Source organism: Mesocricetus auratus, unplaced genomic scaffold (genome assembly GCF_017639785.1).
Source record: "Mesocricetus auratus isolate SY011 unplaced genomic scaffold, BCM_Maur_2.0 Super-Scaffold_100004, whole genome shotgun sequence".
Taxonomy (NCBI): Eukaryota; Metazoa; Chordata; class Mammalia; order Rodentia; family Cricetidae; genus Mesocricetus; species Mesocricetus auratus.
In genome coordinates, this window is record NW_024429189.1 from 57,409,438 (window position 1) to 57,433,129 (window position 23,692).

The 23,692-nt window shown below is 37.2% G+C and overlaps 2 protein-coding genes and 1 pseudogene across 2 annotated transcripts; 1 reads left to right on the forward strand and 2 right to left on the reverse strand.

Annotated features, from left to right (window-relative positions):
• The first annotated feature begins 6,044 nt into the window (after positions 1–6,044).
• Positions 6,045–7,308, forward strand: LOC101827978 (annotated as a pseudogene).
• A 1,414-nt stretch (positions 7,309–8,722) lies between these two features.
• On the reverse strand, positions 8,723–11,589 carry LOC101832064 (olfactory receptor 4A15-like). Its single transcript, XM_040744917.1, has 2 exons — positions 11,453–11,589; positions 8,723–9,853 (listed from the first exon to the last, which is right to left on the reverse strand). The coding sequence occupies exon 2, from the start codon at positions 9,800–9,802 to the stop codon at positions 8,879–8,881; it is 924 nt and encodes a 307-aa protein (XP_040600851.1). The 5' UTR covers positions 9,803–9,853; positions 11,453–11,589; the 3' UTR covers positions 8,723–8,878.
• Positions 11,590–20,941: 9,352 nt separating this feature from the next.
• Positions 20,942–21,868, reverse strand: LOC101832321 (olfactory receptor 4A5-like). The gene has a single exon (XM_005064976.2). The coding sequence runs from the start codon at positions 21,866–21,868 to the stop codon at positions 20,942–20,944; it is 927 nt and encodes a 308-aa protein (XP_005065033.1).
• Between the last annotated feature and the right edge of the window lie 1,824 nt (positions 21,869–23,692).

A 23,692-nucleotide genomic window follows, 5' to 3' on the forward strand; every position in this document is an offset into this window, starting at 1 on the left:
CAGATTTCTGATAGCTTGCTCCTCTGCAGGCAAGTTGATGTGTTCCCAGTCCCGGAGATCATGGAGAGGGCAAGCAGAAGGAAGTCCAGTTCTAAAATTTTGAAGTTTGAGATTTTATCAGTGTGAATTGAAAAAAAACACTATGAAATGATATTTTAATTATATGAATAATTAAAGATGGGCCAATGATTTATCAGCCAATATCATTAAGTACAATATAACAAGGCCCTCATATGAATGTGCTGCAGGGAGTAGGTTACCTTATAAATGTCATAAAATATCAATTACAATAACTTGTCTTTCTCTGATAATTCTTGCCCATTATTCTAATTTTAGAAGGAACATAATTTCCCAAATCTCACCAGAGTAGAATAATCTGAATTTAAAGCATATAATTCAACAATTATTTTCTATCTCCTATTCAAGTTATTTCCTTTTGGAGGGTCATAAATTGAAATAAGATCTGACATGGATAATGTCCTTAACCATCTAGCCTTGTATACTTGGTTGTCTGAATAAAGTACAGAGTGAAAGCATGGATAAATACAAGTGAGTTTTTGAAATGTATGTATTCCTTTCAAATTAGAATGGCTCAGGTGAATATCTGAGGTTGGAGAAACTTCAGTAGATTCAGAAAAATACGGAAGGATTTGGAGGTCATTATCCTGTAAGAACTGGCTCATTTGGAGCTTTCTATATTCAAAGTTGGGTATTAGATACGGTTATCTTGAAAGAATTCCTACAATGACCTTCATGACATTCAATGCAACAGTTACATTCTTAACATTCTAAGTAGCAGTATAAAAATTCTTGTAGAAATATGCAGTTTCCCTTAGTCTACAATGTAACAAAATGTATATTACAAAAGTTATTGTGCATTATTTTCATTATTCATGATTTACATTTAAAACACTCTACCTAAGTTTTCTCCTCATCATTTATAATTGCTGCAGACTGCTAAATACACCACAATTTTACAGAGAAGGCACATTAGCTATCTAACACTATGTCAGAAAACAAAAGTGAGGGGAGCAAATGAAAAGTGCTGTTGACAAATAAGGCTAAAAGAATTTTCAGAAAAGTGGTTTCAACTTCAAAATGTCATTCTATACAAGTTCTGCAGCTATTGATCATCAGGTCTGACCTGCAGAGTGAAAAAATAAGGAGACATTTTATTGCTGTTTGAAATGTGTAGGGAGAAGGAAACCTCTTTGTTAACTGAAAATTTCAATTCCAGACCTTACTAGATTACCATGTTTTTGAACCAAGTCCTTAATTAACCATTAAGGAGAATTCAGGATTTGAGATGCTGCCTGTGAAGGCTCAATAAAACCAGTGCTAGAAAGGCAAAGGGAGCTACAGTGTATGAAAATTACAGTGTCTATCCCTGGAGCATGAGCTGGCTTTTTGAATCCCATTCCATATGGTAGGATGCCTTGCTCAACTTTGGTGAGGGGAGGGGGATGATCTTGCCTCACTCAATTAAATGGGCCCAGGCCTTGTTGACGCTTCATAGGTGGCCTTATCCTTACTGAGGAGTAGATGGGGTAGTTTTGGGGTAGGTTGAGTGAAAACAGGTGGAAGATAGGGAGTGGGAATTATGGTTGATACATACAATGAATAAAAAAGAAAATTCATAAAAGATATTTCATATCATAGTAAGACACTGGATTGGAAGCTACCAGCTTTTGTTTTTAATCAGACTAATGTATCATTTTATTTTGCAGTGAAAATCACTAAAGGATTTTGTTTTTCTAAGATAGTTGTCATCTCATATTTTATATTTGTTCTTATGTTTTAAAATTCTTGGTTATGGAGAATATTTGTGGTGCCTAACATTGTTACTTTTAATTTCTCTCTTAGGGTACATAGATACAGAATTATTAGTGAATAATGATTTTTCTTCAAGTTAGTAACTGAATATAAGCTTGAAAAATTTAACAAGCAATTTAGATGCATGTGGGTATGTACACATATATGTCCGTACATATTTCTCCAGAATGGCTCATTTTGGCTGAAGAACAAATGTTTTGTTACTAAGCTTTTGACATATTTACCATTCACAAAATCTTCAAGAACAAACTACCAGTAACATGAAAACCATTGTAAATTTCTTAACCTAAAAGGAAAATAGCTTATTTTTTGTAATTTTCTTACATTCCACCACTCTGTATTAAGCTGATCTCCTGGAACCCAGTTAGAAAGAGGAGTGATGACTAAAGGAATCAAGATCAGGCTGGTGAAACACACAGAGGCATGTTGAACCATTCCTGCATTTTTGGGATGAAGCCTACTTGATGATGGTAGATGATTTTTCTGATGTGTTCTTGAATCCGGTTTGCTAGAATTTTATTGAGTATTTTTGCATCGATGTTAATGAGGGAAATTGGTCTATAGTTCTCTTTTTTAATTGTGTATTTTTGTGACATGGGTATCAAGTTATTTGTAGTCTCGTAAAAAGAGTTTGGCAGTGAGGCGCCCACTTCTATTGTGTGGAATACTATGAGGGGTATTGGAATTAGCTCTTTTTTGAATTTCTGGTAGAAATCTGCACTGAAGCCATCTGGGCCTGGGCTTTTTTGGTTAGGAGACTTTTGATGACAGCTTCTATTTCATTTAGAGTTATAGGTTTGTTTGAATTGTTTATCTGTTTTTGATTTAGTTTTGGCAAGTAATATCTACCCAGGAAATTGTCCATTTCCTTTAAATTTTCGAATTTTGTGGAGTACAGATTTTCAAAGTATGCCCTGATGATTCTCTGGATTTCCTCAGTGTCCATTTTATGTCCCCTTTTTTATTTCTTGGTTTGTTTGGATAGAAATATTTTGTTGATTTTCTCAAAGAACCAACTCTTTGTCTCATTGATTCTTCTCAATGTTTTCCTGGTTTCAACTTGATTGATTTCAGCCCTCAATTTGATAATTTCCTGGAGTCTGCTCCTCCTGGGTGAGTTTGCTTCTTTTTGTTCTAGAACATTCAGCTGTGCTATTAATTCTCTAGTATGACTGTTTTCCAGTTTTTTCATGTGGGCACTTAGTGCTATCAACTTTCCTCTCAGCACTGCTTTTAGAGTGTCCCATAAGTTTCAGTATATTGTATCTTCATTCTCATTGAATTCCAGGAAGTCTTTAATTTCTTTTTTTGTTTCTTCCTTTACCCAGGGATGATGCAATTGTGCCTTGTTCAGTTTCCATGAGTTTGTAGTGTTACTGTAATTTGTGTTATTGTTGAATTCTAATTTTAAGGCATGGTGGTCTGATAAGATACAGGGGGTTATTCAAATTTTTGTGTGTCTGTGGAGATTTGCTATATTTCCTATTATGTGGTCAGTTTTAGAGAAGGTTCCATGTGGCACTGAGAAAAAAGTATATCCCTTTGTGTTTGGGTGGGATGTTCTATAGATGTCTGTTAAACCCAGTTGGGTCATAACTTCTATTAGTTCTTTTGTTTCTTTGTTAAGTTTCTGTCTGGAGGTCCTGTCTAGTGGTGAGAGCAGAGTGTTGAAAGCTCCTACTACTAGTGTGTGAGATTTTATGTGCGATTTGAGCTTTAGTAATATTACTTTCACGAATGTGGGTGCCTTTGTATTTGGGGCATAGATGTTCAAAATTGAGACTTCATCTTAATGGACTTTTCCTTTGATGAATATGAAATGTCCTCCTTCATCTCTTTTGATTGATTTCAATTTGAAGTCTAGTTTGTTAGATATAAGGATTGCTACACCCACTTGTTTCTTGGGTCCATTTGATTGGAAAATATTTTCCCAACCATTTACTCTGAGGTAATGGCTGTCTTTGATGTTGAGATTTGTTTATTGTATGCAGCATAAGGATGGGTTCTGTCTTCATATCCATTCTGCTAGTCTGTGTCTTTTTATAGGCAAGTTGAGACTTTTGACATTGAGGGATATTAATGACCATTGATTGATGATTCTTCTTTGTGCTTGATTTATTGGTAGAGGACTTACTGTGTGTAGGTTTTCCTCCCTTTTTCTTTTGGTGTTTGGTAAAGTGGGATTATCTATTGCCTGTATCTTCATGAGTGAAGTTATCTTCGTTGGGTCTAGGCTTTACTTCTAGCACTTTCTGTAGAGCTGAATTCACGGATACGTATTGTTTAAATCTTGCTTTGTCATGGATTATTTTGTTTTCTCCATCTATGGTAATTGAAAGCTTTGCTGGATATAGTAGTCTGGGCTGGCATCCTTGTGCCCTTAGCATTTGTAGGACATCTGTCCAGGATCTTCTGGTTTTCATAGTTTCCATTGAGAAGTCAGGTGTAATTCGGATAGGTCTGCCTTTATATATTACTTGGCCATTTTCTTTAGCTGCTCTTAAAATTTTCTCTTTATTCTGTAGGTTTGATGTTTTGATTATATATCTCAAGGTGACTTCTTTTTCTGGTCCAGCCTATTTGGTGTTCTGTAAGATTCTTATATTTTCATAGGCATATCCTTCTTTAGGTTAGGGAAGTTTTCTTCTATGATTTTGTTGAATATGTTTTCTGTACCTTTGAGTACCCCAGAGCAGGCCAATGGGACAGGATTTCCAAAGCAGATTGGGAGCATGGGTGATGGGAGAAGGAGCTGGTAAAAAGACAGGGGGAGAAGAGGAGGGGAGAGGAGTACATGGTATGCAGGAAGGTTGTGTCTGGAGAAGAACAGAGGAGAACAGGTTGAAAGATATCATAATACAGGGAGTCATTATAGGTTTGAGGAAAGATCTGGCACTAGTGTGATTTCCAGATATCTACAACAATGACACCAACTGGCAAACTAAGCAATAGTGGAGAGGCTACATTAAAAGTCCTTACCCAATAATGAGATTGAGGACTACATTATATGCCATCCTAGAGCCTTCATACAGTGACTAATGGAAGCAGAAGCAGACACCCACAGCTAAACAGTGAACTGAACTCGAGAAACCAAGTTGCAGAGAGGGAGGAGTGTTGAGCGAAGGAGTCAAGAGCAGACTAGTGAAACCCACAGAAATACCTGACCTGAATAAGAGGGAACTCATGGACCCCAGGCTGATGGCTGAGAGGTGAGCATGGGACTTATCCATACCCCCTAAATTTGTGTGTCAGTGAAGAGGCCTTGGCAGTCTATGGGGCCTCAGGTGGTAGATCAGTATTTATCCATGGCATATGAATGGGCTTTGGGAACTGTTTCCACAAAGAGAATGCGCTCTCATCCTGGACACATGGGGGAGGGCCTAGGTCCTTCCCTGAATGAAATGACAGACTCTGGAATTCCCCCATTGAGGGCCTCACACTCCCATGGGAGCAAAGTGGGGATTGGTTGGGGGGTTGGGGGGTTGGAGGTATCGGGTAATAGGGGAGGGAGAGGGAGCTGTGATTCACATGTGAAACAAGCTTGTTTCTAACTTAAATAAAAAATAAAAAAGCAAAAATAATTATCTCATTCAGTCACTACAATTTCAAAAAGCTTGTATTTCTTACCTTTCTTGTAATCAGCATTCTACAAAATTGGTTCCATTAGCTGTTTTAATTTGCTATTCTCATATGGAAATTTATTAAATAGATCTTCATTGTTTTTTATATAAACACTGTAATTTCACATTCTAGTATTATGTTTCCACCCAGAAAAACAGTCATGCACATATACAGGTAATCTTAGCAACCCACATTTTCTCAAACAAAGCATGCCTTACTAGATTTTGATGAGTTAATTTTACTTCACCCAATAAAAAGCACAAAATGGAATACTTTTCTTTTATAAAATGTGGGAGATTTGAAGACTGAACTTAGTTTGTAAATGACATCCACAGTGTATTTTTTTCAATTTTCACAATTGTGAATGGATTACAGTCCATAGAATACCTTCAGACTGATACACATAAGCAGAGGTACAAATCATAGAGAATGAAAATGATTTAATATTACCAGTATCTTTTAGAGTCAGGGATGACCTACCTAAGGTCGTTATGTCATCCCATATGGTTTACCCCATTATGGCCACTGAAAAACCAGCCACTAATAAACACCCAAATGCATTTGTTTTATGTCACTGGGAAACAATAGGTATGAAAGATTTGAAAGGTATAAAGGAAGCAGTATCCTCTTATGGCATGCATTCACTATATGTGGGGCAATTAGTAAGCTCAGGGACAACAAGAAATAGGGTGAGCCCTATGGATTGGGGCCAATTAATCTCAGCTGTCCTTGAGCCCACATATCAAATTTAATGGCGGGAAGAGAGCCAAGCACTTGAACTTCAAGGTCAAAAGAAAGGTTATTAGGCTCCCCAAGATAAAATTATTGGTGAGGGTCATTGTGCTGATGAAGAGACTTATGCTGCATATGATGAACACATCTTGTCCCTATGCTGTAGAGCAGATCTAAATGCTTGGGATAAGATTCAAGGACCAGGGTAAAGAACTGAATCCTACAATGAAGTGTTACAACACCTGAAGGAATGTTATAGTGTATTTTTGCCAAGAATGGCTAGAGCAGTTTAAAGAGGGGTAGCAAAAACAGAAGCTAGCTGAATACTTATAGAATCACCAGCTTCAAGATGTGATATTCAAAGTGTTTTTAAAAGTTCATCAACAGCACTCCCACCAAGGGATGATGATTCGTCACTGACTCCAGACGCATGCAGAATCCATGGTCATCTCTATGTCAATAAAGTAGCAGGGGATTTTCACATAACTGTGGTCAAGGCAATCCCACATCCCCGAGGGCATGCACATTTGGCAGCACTTGTCAACCATGATTCATACAACGTTTCTCAGAGAATAGATCATTTGTCTTTTGGAGAGCTTGTTCCAGAAATTATTAATCCTTTAGATGGAACTGAAAAGACGTTGTAGATGTTCCAATATTTCATTACAGTTGTGCCAACAAAGATACATACATACAAGATTTCAGATGACACTCAGTTCTCTGTGACAGAAAGGGAACACATAATTAACCATGCTGCAGGGAGCCATGGGGTCTCTGGGATATTTATGAAATACGATCTCAGTTCTCTCATAGTGACAGTCATTGAGGAACACATGCCTTTCTGGCAGTTTTTGTAAGGCTATGTGGTATTATTGGAGGAATCTTTTCAACAACAGGCATGTTACATGGAATTGGAAAATTTATAGTGGAAATAATTTACTGTCATTTCAGACTTGGATCCTACAAGACCATCCTTCCTGTCCACTTTGAAGAAGGCCACACAGACAAGCACTTACCTCTTTTAGAAAATAATACACATTAGTATCTCCTGGGTGGAGAAAAACCTTTTGCCTGAAACAAAATTCTTTTCTAATAATAAAATATGCAATATATTCAAAGAAAGAAAAAAAGAATCTTGGATTCCCAGATGGCCTCTGCAGGAGGTAAATGTTCAAATTTTAGGGATTTGGACTGTATCTCAGTTAAAACAGAGAATGAGATGTGTAAGAGGAAACAGTGTTCCAGCATTAACCATGTGACTTATTAGAGGCACATGCAGATGAGGTAATATAAGGGAGTTTACCACACTGTTAACCACACCCAGATTATGCATGACTGAAGACGAATACGGACATAGGCAGGGCACTATGTCAGTAGCGAGGCCAATTTTTGGGTATGGCCAGGGGCGTTACAGAGGCACAATTGCTCCTGACAGCACCAAGATCTTCCTGAGACTTTATTGGGAACTGGTGACACTCCATCTGGAATTTATTCTCTCCTTGGATACTGGCCTCTTGGACAAAGAACTGCCCCCACCTCAACTGCTGACCTTGGATATTCTGTCCTAACTGAGCTTGCAGGATATAAACTTAAAGAAGACTGCTGAACCCTGCCAAGTCAGAGTAAGACAGGTTGAAAATGTCCCTGCTTATGAGATGGTCCATCTGATACTTTAGGTCTTAGCCAAAGTGGGCTGCCCTGACTTTGTTGTGAGACGTTGGGTGACTGTCCAGGTAGCCGTCTGTTTCTGTCTTCACTTGCACCTTTGGAAGTCTCATGCTTGCACTTCCAGACTACCTAGTATTGTTATTTTCCTTCTCATGTCCTTGATGAGGTTGAAGACTAGACACTCATAAAAATATCCTCTCTTACATAGAAAAGATTTAGACTTTCCAGATTAGGACTGCTATAAGAGTAATCTCTGCCATGCCTTTACAACGATACTGGACATGTACTATGTTGCTCTTGCTGATAGTAGGTTCTAATTTGTGTATGTTTATCTTTCTATTTCTTGGAGTATACTTGACATCTTTGTTATCTTTGTATATGGTTTTTGCATCAGGCTTAAAACCTTCTTCTTTAGACTAAAAGGGATATTGTAGGCATCTGGTCTGTGGACCTGAAACAGCGGCCACACCCCTTTGGGTGTGTGGAAAGAGAGGAGCTTGAGGTGTTCCTTTCCTTTAAGTGCTTTTTCTGGAGGGTCACCAGATCTGGTAGGAAGAGTAGGGAAATGCTCCAATGGTTCTTTGTATTTTTCTAAGTAATTCTCCCCAATAATCATCCATTTATCATTTATCTTGGGTCTAGTGATATAATTACATCCACACCTTCATGGAAGGACTAATGTGAGTGGTCTTAAGTATTCAATATTGTCTTAGAATTTCTCAACTTATGATAATGAACCACTTTGTAATAACTCTTATATCAATTTCAAAAGAGAACATTTATTTTCACAGGGAATATAGTTTTGTTTTGAAATGGGACAAAACCACATGCTCTTTTTTTATAATACTGAAATAATTTCATACTGGTTTTAATCTCAAAGGAAAACTTTCCATTTCAAAGGCTTTGCATAATGAAAAGTGTCCTAATAAATAAAATTAGTAGGTGGTACCATCCTTTGTTATAACTATTCACAAATGATTTTGTTCAAATAACAAAAGTAATTTCATCGAGGAAGGTTTTCTGTTTAATGTGCAGGTAGCATCTTACACCAGAGCTTTATCATAGAACTTTTAATCTCTGGATTTCTCAAGGTGTATATTAAAGGATTCAACATGGGAGTGATAATTGTATAAAAAACAGTAATGCATTTATCAACAGGAAAATTGTAGACTGGTCTGGCATACATAAAAATACATGGAACAAAAAAGAGGACAACCACCATTATATGGGAGCTGCAGGTAGATAGGGCTTTGCGCCTCCCTTCCTGACTTTGAGTCTTAAGAGATCTTAAGATGATTCCATAAGAACCTAGGAGGAGGATGAAGATCACAATGCACATGGCTCCACCATTAGCAATGACAGTGAGGCCAATGAAGTAAGTATCTGTGCATGCAAGTACCAGTAATGGGGACATGTCACAAATAAAATGATCAATGACATTAGGGCCACAGAAAGGAAGGTTGTATACAAAGACAATTTGAATCAGAGAGTGTGTAAAACCTCCAATCCAGGCAAATATCAGCAAAATAATGCAAACCCTTTGATTCATGATGGTCAAATAATGCAGTGGCTTACAGATCGCCACATAGCGATCATAGGCCATTGCCACCAGAATGACAATATCAACACCACCAAAAAAATGCTCTATAAACAGCTGGCTCATGCAAGCTGTGAAGGAAATGGTCTTTTGATCACAGAGCAAGTCAAAAATCAACTTGGGTGAGATGGCAGTGGAGAAAAGACCATCCAATAGTGATAGTGAGGCAAGGAAGAAGTACATTGGGGAGCCTAAGAAAGGGCTGGTAATGACTGTCACCACAATGAGCATGTTGCCTGTCATTGTCACAATGTAGATGAGTAAAAATATGAAAAACAATACTTTTTGTCCAACAGGATCCTGAGTGAGGCCCAGGAGAACAAATTCTGTGATATTGTTGCTGTTTCCCATTGGCCCTTTCAGCAGACTTGCATCAGAGACGGCAGCTCCTAAGAACAGGACCTGAAGTAAATTAAAGTACATGCCTAAATTATTACATGGAGAACATCTTCATCACTGCCTTCTACAATGATAAGTTGGAATATGAATTTAGCAAACAAGTCTTTGGTTTCTCCAAGAATCTAAATAAAACTTACTTTTGAATGTTTTATTTCCCTATAGTGGTTTTTATCAAGTAGAAGTCTTTCTCATGACATTATAGTCATATTATAGCAGTTCATGTAATTAGAATTATGCTGGGTGGTGGTGGCACATACCTTTAATCTCAGAAATCCAGATGCAAAGACAGATTGATTTCTGTGAGTTGGAAGCCTTCCTGGTCTATAGAGCAAATTCCAGGACAGTCTCCAAAAGCTTCCGAAAAACTGTCTCAAAAATCCCCCCAAATTAAATTATCACACAAAATCATCACAGTTTTCAATAATGATAGACAAGTAATTCCTACTTATAAGAAATTTGGCTAATTCCTACTTTTAAGAAATCTGGCTTCCATGTTATCACAAAACTTCACTATCTAAATTAATATAGAAGCAATGTTATAAAATGTTTTATTTGATAAGAATATATTCAAAATGTGTTCTAGGTTTTTAGAAGCATAAAACTCATTGCCATGATATTGTATCTTTAGGCATATGATCTGCGCTTCTCAAAAGATGTTAAGTCTTCATGGAAATCCCATGTCATTTTAGAAACTTCATCAAGTAACTACAAATACATTTAAAACATTTCAGTCGCCGGGCGGTGGTGGCGCACGCCTTTAATCCCAGCACTCGGGAGGCAGAGGCAGGCGGATCTCTGTGAGTTCGAGGCCAGGCTGGACCGACAGCCTCGAAAACAATACAGAGAAACCCTGTCTCGAAAAATCAAAAATAAATAAATAAATAAATAAAATAAAACATTTCAGTCTTTACTTCAACTAATTCTTACAAGACTCCCCAGGAACCACAATTCTAACCACACGGCCTTGATTTTAGTAAATTCAAACAACTCTTTACCATAGTATCATCAACTACTTTATTGGAAGTTAGCATTTTTCTCGCTTGTAGATGGTATAGGAAGTAAAACAGGAGGAAACAGAAACTGAGAACTGGGGTAGAGGGCATTGATTATTGGTTTTAAGTATCATCTTCTTGTGTAGAAAGTGATCAGTAAGAAATCCAGTGTTCAAATTCATGAAAGCAGTGTCTTAAATGGAAAAGGCAATCCTTGACGAGTGGTATGTAATGTGGGTTGTGAAGCCATACAGATTTGTTTATTAATTTGAGCTTCTTTCCCTTGCTAGGAAATGAGCTTTATCACATAAGAATCTTGTCATTCCCTGCTTCCTCATTTCAACCAGGAGAGCACACTTAGTATCCCCTTTCTCTGGTTACTGTTATTACTGTTACATGTAAACAGTAAAAAGCAGCCTGGTCAATAGGAAGGTGACAATTATTAGAAAAAAAATTGAGTGTGTCACTGTGACCAAAAATAATGAATCATCACAATTCATTTCAACAGAACTATTGCCTTCAGTATGAGGTATAAATAACATATTTTAATCTTGGATATCCCAAGTAATACGCACTTTACCACTTATAGGTACAAAGATTATTTATTTACCTGTGAAAAGATGGCTTTTGTCTAGAAACAAGAAAACAAGATGATGTTGTTTGAATGGTTTTTACAGTGAAGGGGCATTTGAAGTTTTCTTGAGATGCCAGGTCTGATTCTCCTTCTACATGTATCATTCTCTTTCTCATCTGGAGTTGTAGAAACAGAAGCAGAAAACAGCTCAACTACTAAGTGACAAAAGAGGGAAGTACTATGTCCAGTACTCACTCTTGCATATCATAGTTCCTGCCAGGTTTTACTCCTTAACTTTCATTAGTTACAAGTACAGAATTTCACTGGGTCAAATCTCCTAAGTCATGTTTAATATTTCCCACAAAATAGTCAAAATGATTACTTAAATTTTAACATAAAAATTTTAAATATTAGTCTTACCACTGGTAGAATAGCATGATTGTATTTTAAGTATTAGTCATTAGAACTTTTCTAAAAATGATTTAGTACCATGTTTAAGAACATTGTAGAAACTTAACAGTAAAATATGAACCTAGATGATAGTTTAGGAGGGCCAATCTGACCACAAGCTTTGATGTAGATATAAACCATTACATTGTCTGGCAGCATTTTAAGACTCACACACAAAAAATAATATTAGTCCTCAAGATAAAAGATACTTCCCTTATACTCTAAAATAAAATATGTAATTTTAGATATCAAAAATATTGTATCTTTGTTAAATATTACATAAAATATATAATACCAATAAAAATTTAATTTCTTTATCGTTATGCATATAACATATAAAACCTTTCTTTTGCCAATATGGAAAATAAACACTAATGAGATTATGAAACTAAAAAGAAATATCCTGTATATATACCAATTAATTCTGTATTTGTCACCTTTATTTTGCCAATTTGTATGACCCTTATAAGACAATGGGGACTTAAAAAACCCATGTACTTCAAAAAATAAAAAGATCATCTTGAACCCATAATCCATGATTTCAAGAACTCAGATCTTACATTCACTCTTGATGGAAAATACCATGACCTATTTTAATAAGGAGGGTTGGTTGTTGAGTATAAACATATTAGTTAACATGATTACAGATAAAATATCTGAATATAATAATAATACTTGTATAAAGGTAGCTAAATATTTTTGTCACTATGAAAAATATCAGAGAAAAAACAAAGTTGTTATATTTGTACAACTATGCACAAAATTGGCAAAATAAGTTAAAATTAGTTGCCCAAACACATTTTTGATGTTACAAATCAACAACAGTAACCAAGAAGTAGAAGATAAGAAATAATGATAGTTACATGAATTTTCCTCCGTTTAATTTATTTTGCTGGATCTGCAAAGGGACCTTGCTCTCATGATTTACAATAACTTCCATGAATTTAACTATTAAAAGTTTTATATAATAGTGGAACATAACAAAGCTGAAAATAAAAATGTCTTACAAATTGAGAGAGACATCTTCAATCTTTTATTTACTCATAATTATTCTAGATTATCATGTTTTCAACTTAAAAGCACTGCTCTGTATCTCAAACATATCCCCCAAGACTGTTGGTGCTTTCTACAAACCTCTTCAAGCAATGAGATACATTTATAGAAAACTTGACATCTGAAGGAATAAACACCAGAAGACGGCCTTCAGTTTGAGCATAACTGCCTTTTCAGAAATCTCCTGGGGCCCCTACTTATGTATGTAGACAATTTTTTTTTCATGGGAAGACAATGCTTTGCATCATCTCTATCTCCAGCATAAATACTTTAAAGTCACTACCAATTAGTTTGTTAAAAATACTTGGAGAAAATTCAAATGGAGAAATCTCTCCTGGGTAAGTTTCTTTCCCTTTATAATCCCCAGAGTATGAAGGTTTAGATATTGCAAAGGAAAAATGTAGTTAAGTGCCAAGGGACATGAAAACCCATAATGTGAATAAAAAAGAATCCAAAATGAGACGATTAGTATTAGTAACTGTTGCATGTTATGATATTATTAGGCAAAGCAAATAAGTGTAAATCAGCCTAAAGAAGGAAGATAACCAACTCTCCTTACCCAGCTCCACCCCACAGAGCACAGGTTCACTCTGATAGTGAGATTCTACCCAGGAATCACAGAAGCTCTGAGACAGAGAACTTAGAGCTGCAATAATTGTTAGTAGACATCATAATTCTTGAAGACAGTCAATTGGAGTTTTACAATTGAGAAGGACTAGATATGGTTGAATCCTGAATCTCTGTGATATAAAGTTATAGTCATTTTATTTCATTCGTTAAATTATTCAATCTCAAGCCATTACTAACCTAGTGACTCTTTCTATTTGAAAGAAATTGTTATTTTTCAAGAAGGAACAATTTCTATATTTACAGTGTTATCTTTGAAACCTCTTGTCATCACAGCCAATGAGCAAATATCATCATGTGTTTATTTACAGATTATCACTTCTTGCCTATAAAGGCCTTATGGACAAAAGTAGAACTTTTCAATTTTCAGCTTAACTTGCAAATAGACAAACCAAAATAACATCTGGATATATATATATATATAGATATTATAGAATAACCATCTGAAGTGATCATATTTCTGAGGGCTAATTGTCATTTAAAGGTGGAGAATTGTCATTATTTTCAATATATTTTTATTTAAATTAGAAACATGCTTGCTTCACATGTCAGTCTCAGCTTCCTCTCCCACACTTCCTCTCTTGCTCCTCCACCAACCCCCCAGCCCCACATCCAATCCCCACACCATTCCCCAGTGAGGGTGGGGCCCTCCATGGAGGATCTCCAGAATCTGTCATTTCATCTGGGGCAAGGCCTAGGCCCATCCGCATGTGTCCAGGCTGAGAGAACATCCCTCCATGTGGAATGTACTCCCAAAGTTCATTCGTATGCCAAGGTAAACACTGATCTACTACCCAAGGCTCCAGAGATTGCCGAGGCCTCCTCACCGATACTACATTCAGGGGGTCTGGATCAGTCACCTGCTTGTTGGGTAAAGCCTTCCTGCCATCCACCTGGGCCCTGCTGTGTTGTCTGAACCCCCAAATAACTCACAGGAAGCTGTATTATGAAGCTTTTGCCATTTGTTTGGCTCTTAGTAGCTATCTCTGACTTAAGTATTTACTCCATCTATTGTTAACCTAAATATTTCTCTTACCAGAGAAAGGGTCCGGACCTCTTATTCCTATGGCGGCTACATGGTGACTCCCTGTGTTTCTCCTTCCCGGAATCCTGCTCAGATTCTAGTCCCACCTATCTTACTTCCCTATTGGCCAACAGTGCTTTATTCAACAACCAATAAGAGACAGATTTACAGAATGACATCTCCCATCACCTGCTAACCCCTCAGTCATCAGTCTGTGGTCCAACAGCTCTCCCTTGTCAGGTCAGCTGTCTTTGTGGGTTTCACCAGCATGGTCTTGACCCTTTTGCTCATCACTCCTCCATCTCTGTCATTGGGTTCCAGGAGTTCCGTTCAGTGTCTAGCTGTTGGTATCTGCCTCTGCTTCCATAAGTCACTGGATGAAGGTTCTAGGATGACATATAAGGTTGTTCTCAATCTCATTATCAGGAAGGGGTGTAAAGGAAGTCTCTCTACTATTGCTTAGTTTGCCAGTTGTTGTCACCCTTGTAGATCTCTGGAAATCTCACTAGTGTCAGCTCTCTCCTGAATTGCTAAATTTTTAAACATTCTGTCTATCTTTCCTTCTTATTCGAGAAACTTTGGCTCTTAGCTTATGACAATGAACTTTAAAAAAATCAATATATCAGATGATGTCTGCAAGAACTCCAAGTGTTTATTCACTCCTACAAGAAAAAAATACAGTGACATATTTTCTTAGCTCTTTCATTTTTTTAGCCATCACATTTTGTTTCCTGTAATCACATAGGTAAGTTTATCCTTCCTTATCCTCTGTGAAAGATCATAATGTCACAAGATCCTTTAATCTGTTTTTAGCATGGATTGTTATGTTAGGTGTAACACTAGGCTAAGAGTTTTGGTCTTTTATTACTTTTTAACACATCTTTCAAGACCCATATGCCTTTAAAGGCCTCTAGCTTATAATCATATGTTCTTAGAATGGGACTGTCTTTATAACTGACTTGATCATTCTGTCTTGTGGCTTTCAATACCTTTCTCCTCCCATCTTCCTTCCTTTCATTCAAGTCACCTAAAATACACACCTGCTTTTCAGGAACTACCACCACCTCCTGGAGCCTCTTCTTATCTCTGGGACCTACAGATCCCAACACATTTTGAACCTGGGAATATCCCCCTATATCAAATTATCAGGAGACCCAGATTCTGGCCATCTGTCTTCCTGAGATTCTCCACTCACCCAAAACAACCATGAGGCTCAGGACAAGGCTACATTAGGAACAGAAACTTTTTCCAAGTGTGCAGAACAAGCTACTGAAGGAAACAATACTGTAATTGACAAGCAGAAGACAAGGGACGGAGGCTGTAGTCAGGAATACCATACAAACAGATGAAACTGGTATCACAAGCTTGCTATGAATCAGCCCATTCCTCAACATTGTTACAACTTCCCATAAAAGAAGAAAGTGATTTTGAACATTTAAAAGAAAAAATGGAATAATTCAACCAATAAATTAATTACATATACACCAATTCCAATGAAGAAATAAAAACAACACACAACACACACATACACACACCTTCAAAAACTATAAATGTAACAGAAGTGGCCCCTAGTGGAAATAACCTGGAAGTTTTCCAGACAACATTTTCTTGAAAACTAATTATAACTATAATTTAACAATTACCTAAAGATTAAAGAGGCTAACATGGGACTGATCTGGACCCCCCCCCAAATGTGAGTGTCACTGAGAAGGCCTGGGCAACCTATGGGGCCTTGAGCAGTGGATCAGTGTCTATCCCTGGAATACAAACAGTCATTGTGTGCCCATAGCACAAAGAGGGATGCTCTCTCAGCCTGGACTCTTAGGGGAATGCCTGGACCCTACCTGGAGTGAAATGACAGACGCTAGATATCCCCTATGTGGAAGGAATTGGCAATAGGGTGGAAGCCTGGGGGGAAGGGGAGTGCAGGAGGAGGGGAGGGAGAGGGAACTGGGATTGACATGAAAAAAAACTATATAAAAAAAAGAGATGGCTATCAAAGTGCATCAAATTGATAAGAGCCAAAAATAAATTATCCACAACATATTACTAAACATTAAATTTAATAGTACCTTCACCAATTTGCATTTTCATGAGTAATGTATGTGTATGTATCATGATATTACTTGTTAAATACATACAATATTTGAAGACAACCAAACTGTCTTTTTTGAGGGACAAATGGTTTATGTGAGCCTTCTCTATATGTGAAAAACTACTTCCTTGACAGCATGCTGGCTTTTAGTAACATGTTCTCCACACAGGATTGAAGGGAGATGTCATTCTGTTAATATGTCTCTCTTATTGGCTGATGAATAAAGCATTGTTGGCTAATAGGGGTGCAAGATATATGGGCCTAGGAGTTGAGGAGGATGCTGAGAAATGTAGACAAGAGTGGAGAGTCACCATGTGATCTCAGGAAGAAAGGATACATGAGGCTGCGTCCTTGGTAAGATAAGTCCTTGTAAAAATGTATAGATTAGTAATTATGGGTTAGTAATTAAATTAGAGCTAGCCAATGAGAAACCATAGCAAGCGGCCAACAGCTTCATAATTAATATAGTGTCTGATGTATTATTTGGGGGCTGAGACAGTGGCAGGACCTAAGCAGCTGGTGGGAATCCTGCAACAGTGGATTACCTGGTCCAGACACTATTTAAGGGGAGGAGCTTGATCCTCCCTCAACTTGATGAGGCATACTTTGTGCAAGCCCATGGGAGGCCATCTGAATGGAGACAGAGTTAGGGTAGATGGATAGGAGAGTATATGGGAAAGGGGTGGGGATGGCAGTAGGGTTGACAGTGAGATGGGGGTCTGCTTTGTATGTAAAACAAATGAAAAAATGTTTCTAAACAAAATAAAAAGAAGTTTCACAAAAATGCTGAAGCTAGCAATCATAACATATATGCAGAGGATCTTGGGCAGACACAGGCAGGCCCAGTGCTTGCTTCATCAATCTTTGTGAGCTCAATGGGCCATGTTTTCTTTGGTGTCCTTCACCTTGTCTGACTTCTACAATCCTTTCTTCCCCTCTTCAGCAGACTTTCCTGAGTTCCAAGAGGAAGGACCCAATGGAAAACAATTTATACACACTTTCTGCATAACATCTGATTGTGAATCTCTGACCCTGCTCCCATTTGTTGTCATAGGAAGCCTCTCTGATGGTGACTGGGCAAGGTACTGACTTATGAGTATCAGAGAATATCATTAGGAATCGCCCCATTGATTCTTTTTTCCAGTTGTGTTTGATTCTACCCTAGATCTCTAGGCTATCCCATCTTTATTTCCTGGTCATCCAGACAGTGTCATGCAAGGGCTTTTCATGGTGTTTGCCTCAAATTAAAGAAGACATTGGTTGGCAACTGCCACAAGGTCTTTGCCACAATTGATCCATCACATCTTGAAGGCAAGACAAATTACAGGTTGAGAGTTTTGTAGTTGGATTTGTGTCCAGGTTTCTCTTTCTTTAGCCTGCAGAGTACTTTCCCATGCCAAAGAGACTAGAATGTAGAAGCTGACAGCCCCATTCATGAGAAGTGACAACTCCATGCATGCTCCAGCTTGAACTCTGTACTTTCTTTTTAAAATAAATTTTATTTAAACTAGAAACAAATTAATTTTACATATCAATCCCAGTTCCCTCTCTCTCCCATCCTCCCATGTCTGCCACTGACTCCCCCATCCATTTCCTGGTATGGTGAGGCCTTCCATGAGGAATCATCAAAATCATTCAAGTCATTTGAAGCAGGGCCTAGGAACTCCCTGGTGTATCTAAGCAAAGAGAGCATCCCTCCATGGAGAATGGGCTCCTGAAGTCTGTTTGTGCAATTAGGATACATGCTGGTTCCACTGCCAAAGGTCCCATAGACTGTACAGTCCCCCTAGCTGACATCCATGTTCAGAGGTCCTGGTTTGGTCCTATGTTAGTTCTTCAGCTGTTAGACTGGGGTCCACAAGTTCTCACTTGCTCAGACTTCTCCACTTTCAATGATTTTTGTGGATATTGTCCTTGGCAATTAAGCACCACTGTCAGGTTTCATAGAGAGTTGGCTAGGGATCTCCATGAGATAACCCCAGGTAACAATTCAAACAAATGCAACCCTGTCCCACCACCAGAAGCCTTGATTGACTACAAAAGATGTCTAGTTCACACTCCATATCCTCCTTAACTAGGAGTCTTCACTAGGGTCACCCTCATAGGTTTCAGGAAGTTTCCACTGTACTAAGTTTCCACAACATTACTCCAAATGCCCTCTACTTCCAGCTGACTCTTCCTACACTCCCTCTCTCTATTTCTTCTACCTTCTGCTCTCTTGGCTCCCATCCATATCTACCCCCAGTCCACCTGCATTACAAATCCAAAATTTAAATTTTCACCTAACACAGATCCACCATTCTAAGGATTCTAAATCAATGTATTGTAGAGATTTGTGCACACTCATTGTGCTGACTGGTATTGTGTGACAAGACACAAGTTAGAGTAATTAGAGAAGAAGGAACCTTAGCTGGGGAAATGCCTCCATGAGATTCAACTGTTAGGCATTTTCTCATGTAGTGATCAATGACAGAGGGCCTACCCACAGTGGGTGGTGTCATCACATGGCAGGTAGTATTGGGTTCTATAATAAGGTGGACTGAGAAAGCCATGGAGAGCAAGCCAGTAAACAGCACAGTCCCACCATAACCTGTAAATCAGTTTCTGCCTCTGGGATCCTGCCCTGTTTGAATTCCTGTCCTGGCTTCCTTCAGTGATGAACATCAATGCTGAAGTGCAAGCCAAATAAATCCTTTCTGCCCAAACTTGCTTTTTGGCCATGGTGTTTCATCACAGCAATAGAAACCCTGACCAAGGCATCCATGTTCATTGCTTGTCTACGACAATAGTCAGAATATTAAAGATGCAAGCTACCGCTATATACCAGCTAGACTGCCATTTTTTTAGAAACTCAAATGATTTCATTATAAGGAAAATGAATGGGACTGATTATCATCAGTTTAAGCAAAGTATGCCAGACACCAAAACAAGTATGTTTTCTCTGATTCACAAAACCTTGACTCAAACAGTCATAAATTTCAATGAGGAAGGACTCTAAATGATTTCAAAGGAAAGGAAAGAGCAGTTCTTTGGAAGAATTAACACAAAATGTAGCATGAATTTTATAAATGCAATTATCTAAGTGTAACTGAAAGTGGACCTGCTTGAGGAAGGATGACATGAGGAGGGTCTTATGTTGTTTCATACTAATAAAATTCAGTGACTTGTGTCTGAAAACAAGAAAATGAACACCTACTTCTGTATACTATATCAAAAAATAACTAAAATATCTTCAGCAATACAAAGTTCTTAAAAACACGCAAAACAATTTGGTGTCAGCTCAAATATAGAAAAGTCTTACAGTTCTTATGAAGTCAAAGGTAAGTGACCACTAAATATAGTTCAGTTTCTTGTAAGTATTTATCCAACTTAAAAAAACTTATCCATGAATATACATGTAAATTTTATACTTTATTCATAATTTTACGTATCTGGAAACAATACAAATAACCCGAAATTGAAAACCAATGAATAAAATACTAAATACACATAAACAGAATATTGTTGTATCATAAATTGATATTCCATATAAGTATACATGAATCAAGAATAAGCACATAAAATTAAATTCATTGTACCATAGATAATAAGACAGATTTAAAGTCTACATCCTATATCTATAAACCACAATCCTTTCTTATGAATGTGAATGGCCATATGTTCTCAACTGAAGATAATGAACAATTTTCTGCTAAAATCTTCCTCAATATTACTTGAGATAAACTACATTCAAGGAAGCTTATTGTTCTACATTATGGGAGAAAAGCATATGCCTTTTGTATATTTCTTGAAATTCACTTTTAATTGATTCTAGTATCATATGTTACTTTATTATTTTAATGAGTTTACATTTGAAGAGTATCCCAGAGAAACTGAGTAGAAGATATTGTCTTATTTTGTTTTTAGTATGTTTTAACTGAAATAGAATATATCACTTTATTACTCCCTATTCTTGCCTCCAGTGCCTCCCAGCTACCTTATCTTGAATGTATCCTATGTCCTCCTTCCCTAAAGTTTATAGTCTCCTGGGGTTTTTTGATTTTATAAAATATATATGCATACATAAAATATATAGATGGTGTTTGTATGTTTATGATTTCAGGGGTAACCAGGTTGCACACACTGGACAATCAACAAGGAAACTATCCCTGGGAAAGGCAAATTCTCACTGTCCAAGGAGTAATTAGTTTCCTGTAATTCTTTGATATTGTCTTTCACAAGACTTATCACTGATTGTTTCTGTATAGTTAGTTACAAGTTCAGTGAGAAGACAATCTTATTTTTCTGTAGTTAACATTTTACACCAGAGTTTTTCCATACAATTTTTCATGTCTGAATTTCTCAAAGTATATATTAAAGGATTTAGCATAGGAGTGAAAACTGTATAAAATACAGTAATGAATTTGTCAATAGAAAAGTTATAAATGGGTCTGGCATACATAAAAATGCAGGGAACAAAGAAGAGGACAACCACCATGATATGGGAGCTGCAAGTGGACAGGGCTTTTCGCCTCCCTTCCTGACTGTGATTCTTGAGAGATCTTAGGATAATTCCATAGGACAATATGAGAAGTATAAAGACAAAAATGCACATGGCCCCACCATTGGCAATGAGAGTGAGACCAATTAAGTAGGTGTCAGTACACACAAGCCCCAATAATGGGGACATGTCACACATAAAGTGGTCAATTACATTAGGACCACAGAAAGGAAGGTTGAAAACAAAGACAATCTGAATTAGGGAGTGTGTAAAGCCTCCAAGCCAGGAAAATACCAACAAGATGATACAAATGCGTTGATTCATGATGGTCAAATAGTGTAGTGGTTTACAGATTGCCACATACCGATCATAGGCCATTGCCACAAGAATGACAATCTCAGTACCACCAAATAAATGCTCTATAAAGAGCTGGCTCATGCAAGCTGTGAAGGATATGGTCTTCTTATCACTTAATAAGTCCATAATCAACTTGGGTGAAATGGAAGTAGAATAAACAATGTCCAGGAATGAAAGACAGGCAAGGAAGAAATACATTGGGGAGCCCAAGGAGGGACTGGCTATCACTGTCACCACAATGAGCAGATTGCCCACCATTGTCACAATGTAGATAAATAAAAACATGACAAATAATATTTTTTGTCCAACAGGATCTTGAGTGAGTCCCATAAGGACAAATTCTGTCACATTGTTGCTTTCCCCCATTGATTTTTTTCAGAGAACTTCTGTCAAAGATGGCATTTCATGAGAACAACACTTTCTGTGTTGTTGTTAACACCATTCTGTTATGACATGCAGAATATCATCATCATTTTCTTCTACAGTGATGTACCTGCAGTAGATATTTAGTAAACAGTTATTGAATTCTCCTTCTATGAAACCCATTACACATATAATTCTATTTCTTCTATGATTATTTTATTAATCTTACAAGTAGTACCCTGTTTCTTGTGACCTCCTTGTTTCTGTGTATTATTTTCATCCCTGAATTGGTCTGTTTAAAACACACTGAATCAACACTGCCAACAGTAATGACAGAAAAATAACTTTTACTTTATAGAAATCTAGTTTCTGTGGTGTTTATTAAGCTTCATCATATCATATAAAACAGAAGCATGTTCATAACTCATTTTGTCTGATAAGCCTATCTTCAAAATCTGATCTTGGTCTCCAGGAACATAATTGTGATGATGTTGTAACATCTAAGCATATGACTTGCACTTCTCAAATAACTTTCAGTCTGCATGTAGCTCTCATGGAATTTTAAGAGAATTGACTTGAAACTGCATCAAGCAACTACAAATGGATTTTGCACATTTTTGTCTATAGCAATTATTTCAACTACTTCTTATGAGAATTCTTAGGAACCTCAATTTTGACCACACATTCTTGATTTTACTTAGTTCAAATAACTCTAACCCATGATATCATTAAATTCTTTACCAACAGTTAGTTTCTCATGCTCTTGAATGGCATATATAGTAAAACCAAAGAAAACTGATACTGAGACCTAGGGTAGAGAATACTTCTTAGCCGGGCAGTGGTGGTGCACGCCTTTAATCCCAGCACTCGGGAGGCAGAGGCAGGGGGATCTCTGTGAGTTCGTGGCCGGGCTGGACCGACAGCCTCCGAAACAATACAGAAAATCCCTGTCTCGTAACCCCCCCCAAAAAAGAGTTAACTTCCTGGGTATAAAGTGTTCAATTAGAAATCTGTATACACATCCATGAAATTTTTTTAAAGGGAAGAGCCAATTCTTCAGATAGGAAGTCATGAGTCGGGGTCACTTTCTAAATTAGTTACAAATATGTCATAATTAGCACATAAGAAAAAGACTAGATGAAATAATTTCACAATTTTTCCAAACTGTCAAATGACAATTAATGCAACTTCCCCATTTTTCACTTGGTTAACATTTTTCTTTTCATTTGTGCATAATAATACATTACTGTTTTTGAAAAAATTTAATTACTGATAAACAGGATAGAATAACTGCACTGATCATATAATTACTCCAGTTATGTCATTGACAGTGCATAGAAAGGATTCATATTTGTAAGAAGATAGGTCAGTGCTGAAAAATATGGACTGAAGTCATTTGGTTACATTTAAATCTCAAGTAGGTTCCCTTGCCATGAAATGGATCTTGGCCATTTCATAAAAAAAAACTCAGCATTACATTTCATCATTTTACTAGAGGAGCACATTTTATTCTCCTTTATCTTGCCACTTTGATGCTACAGGCACATGTAGAATGTATGAAGCACTGCTCAGAGTCTTTTCAAATATGCATAAGATAAGAGTCAGTAAGGTTTTGAGTGTTTTGCTCTGACCAAAAGGCAAAAATCATCATTATTCCTGTCATAGAATAATTACTGCCTTTAGTCCAGAAAATAGACAAGTCAGGTTATAAAACAGAAAGCAATGTTCTCTGTATGTTCCAATAGCCGTAAGTGTTTCTTTAATTTGTCCTATTCACTTGTTCCTCATGAGACAATCTGACCATCAAAAAATATATGTACTGCAGTG

Bases quoted from the DNA above. Each gene is read 5' to 3' on its own strand.
- LOC101832064 (XM_040744917.1), bottom strand. From the start codon at position 9,802: ATGGGAAACAGCAACAATATCACAGAATTTGTTCTCCTGGGCCTCACT.
- LOC101832321 (XM_005064976.2), bottom strand. From the start codon at position 21,868: ATGGGGGAAAGCAACAATGTGACAGAATTTGTCCTTATGGGACTCACT.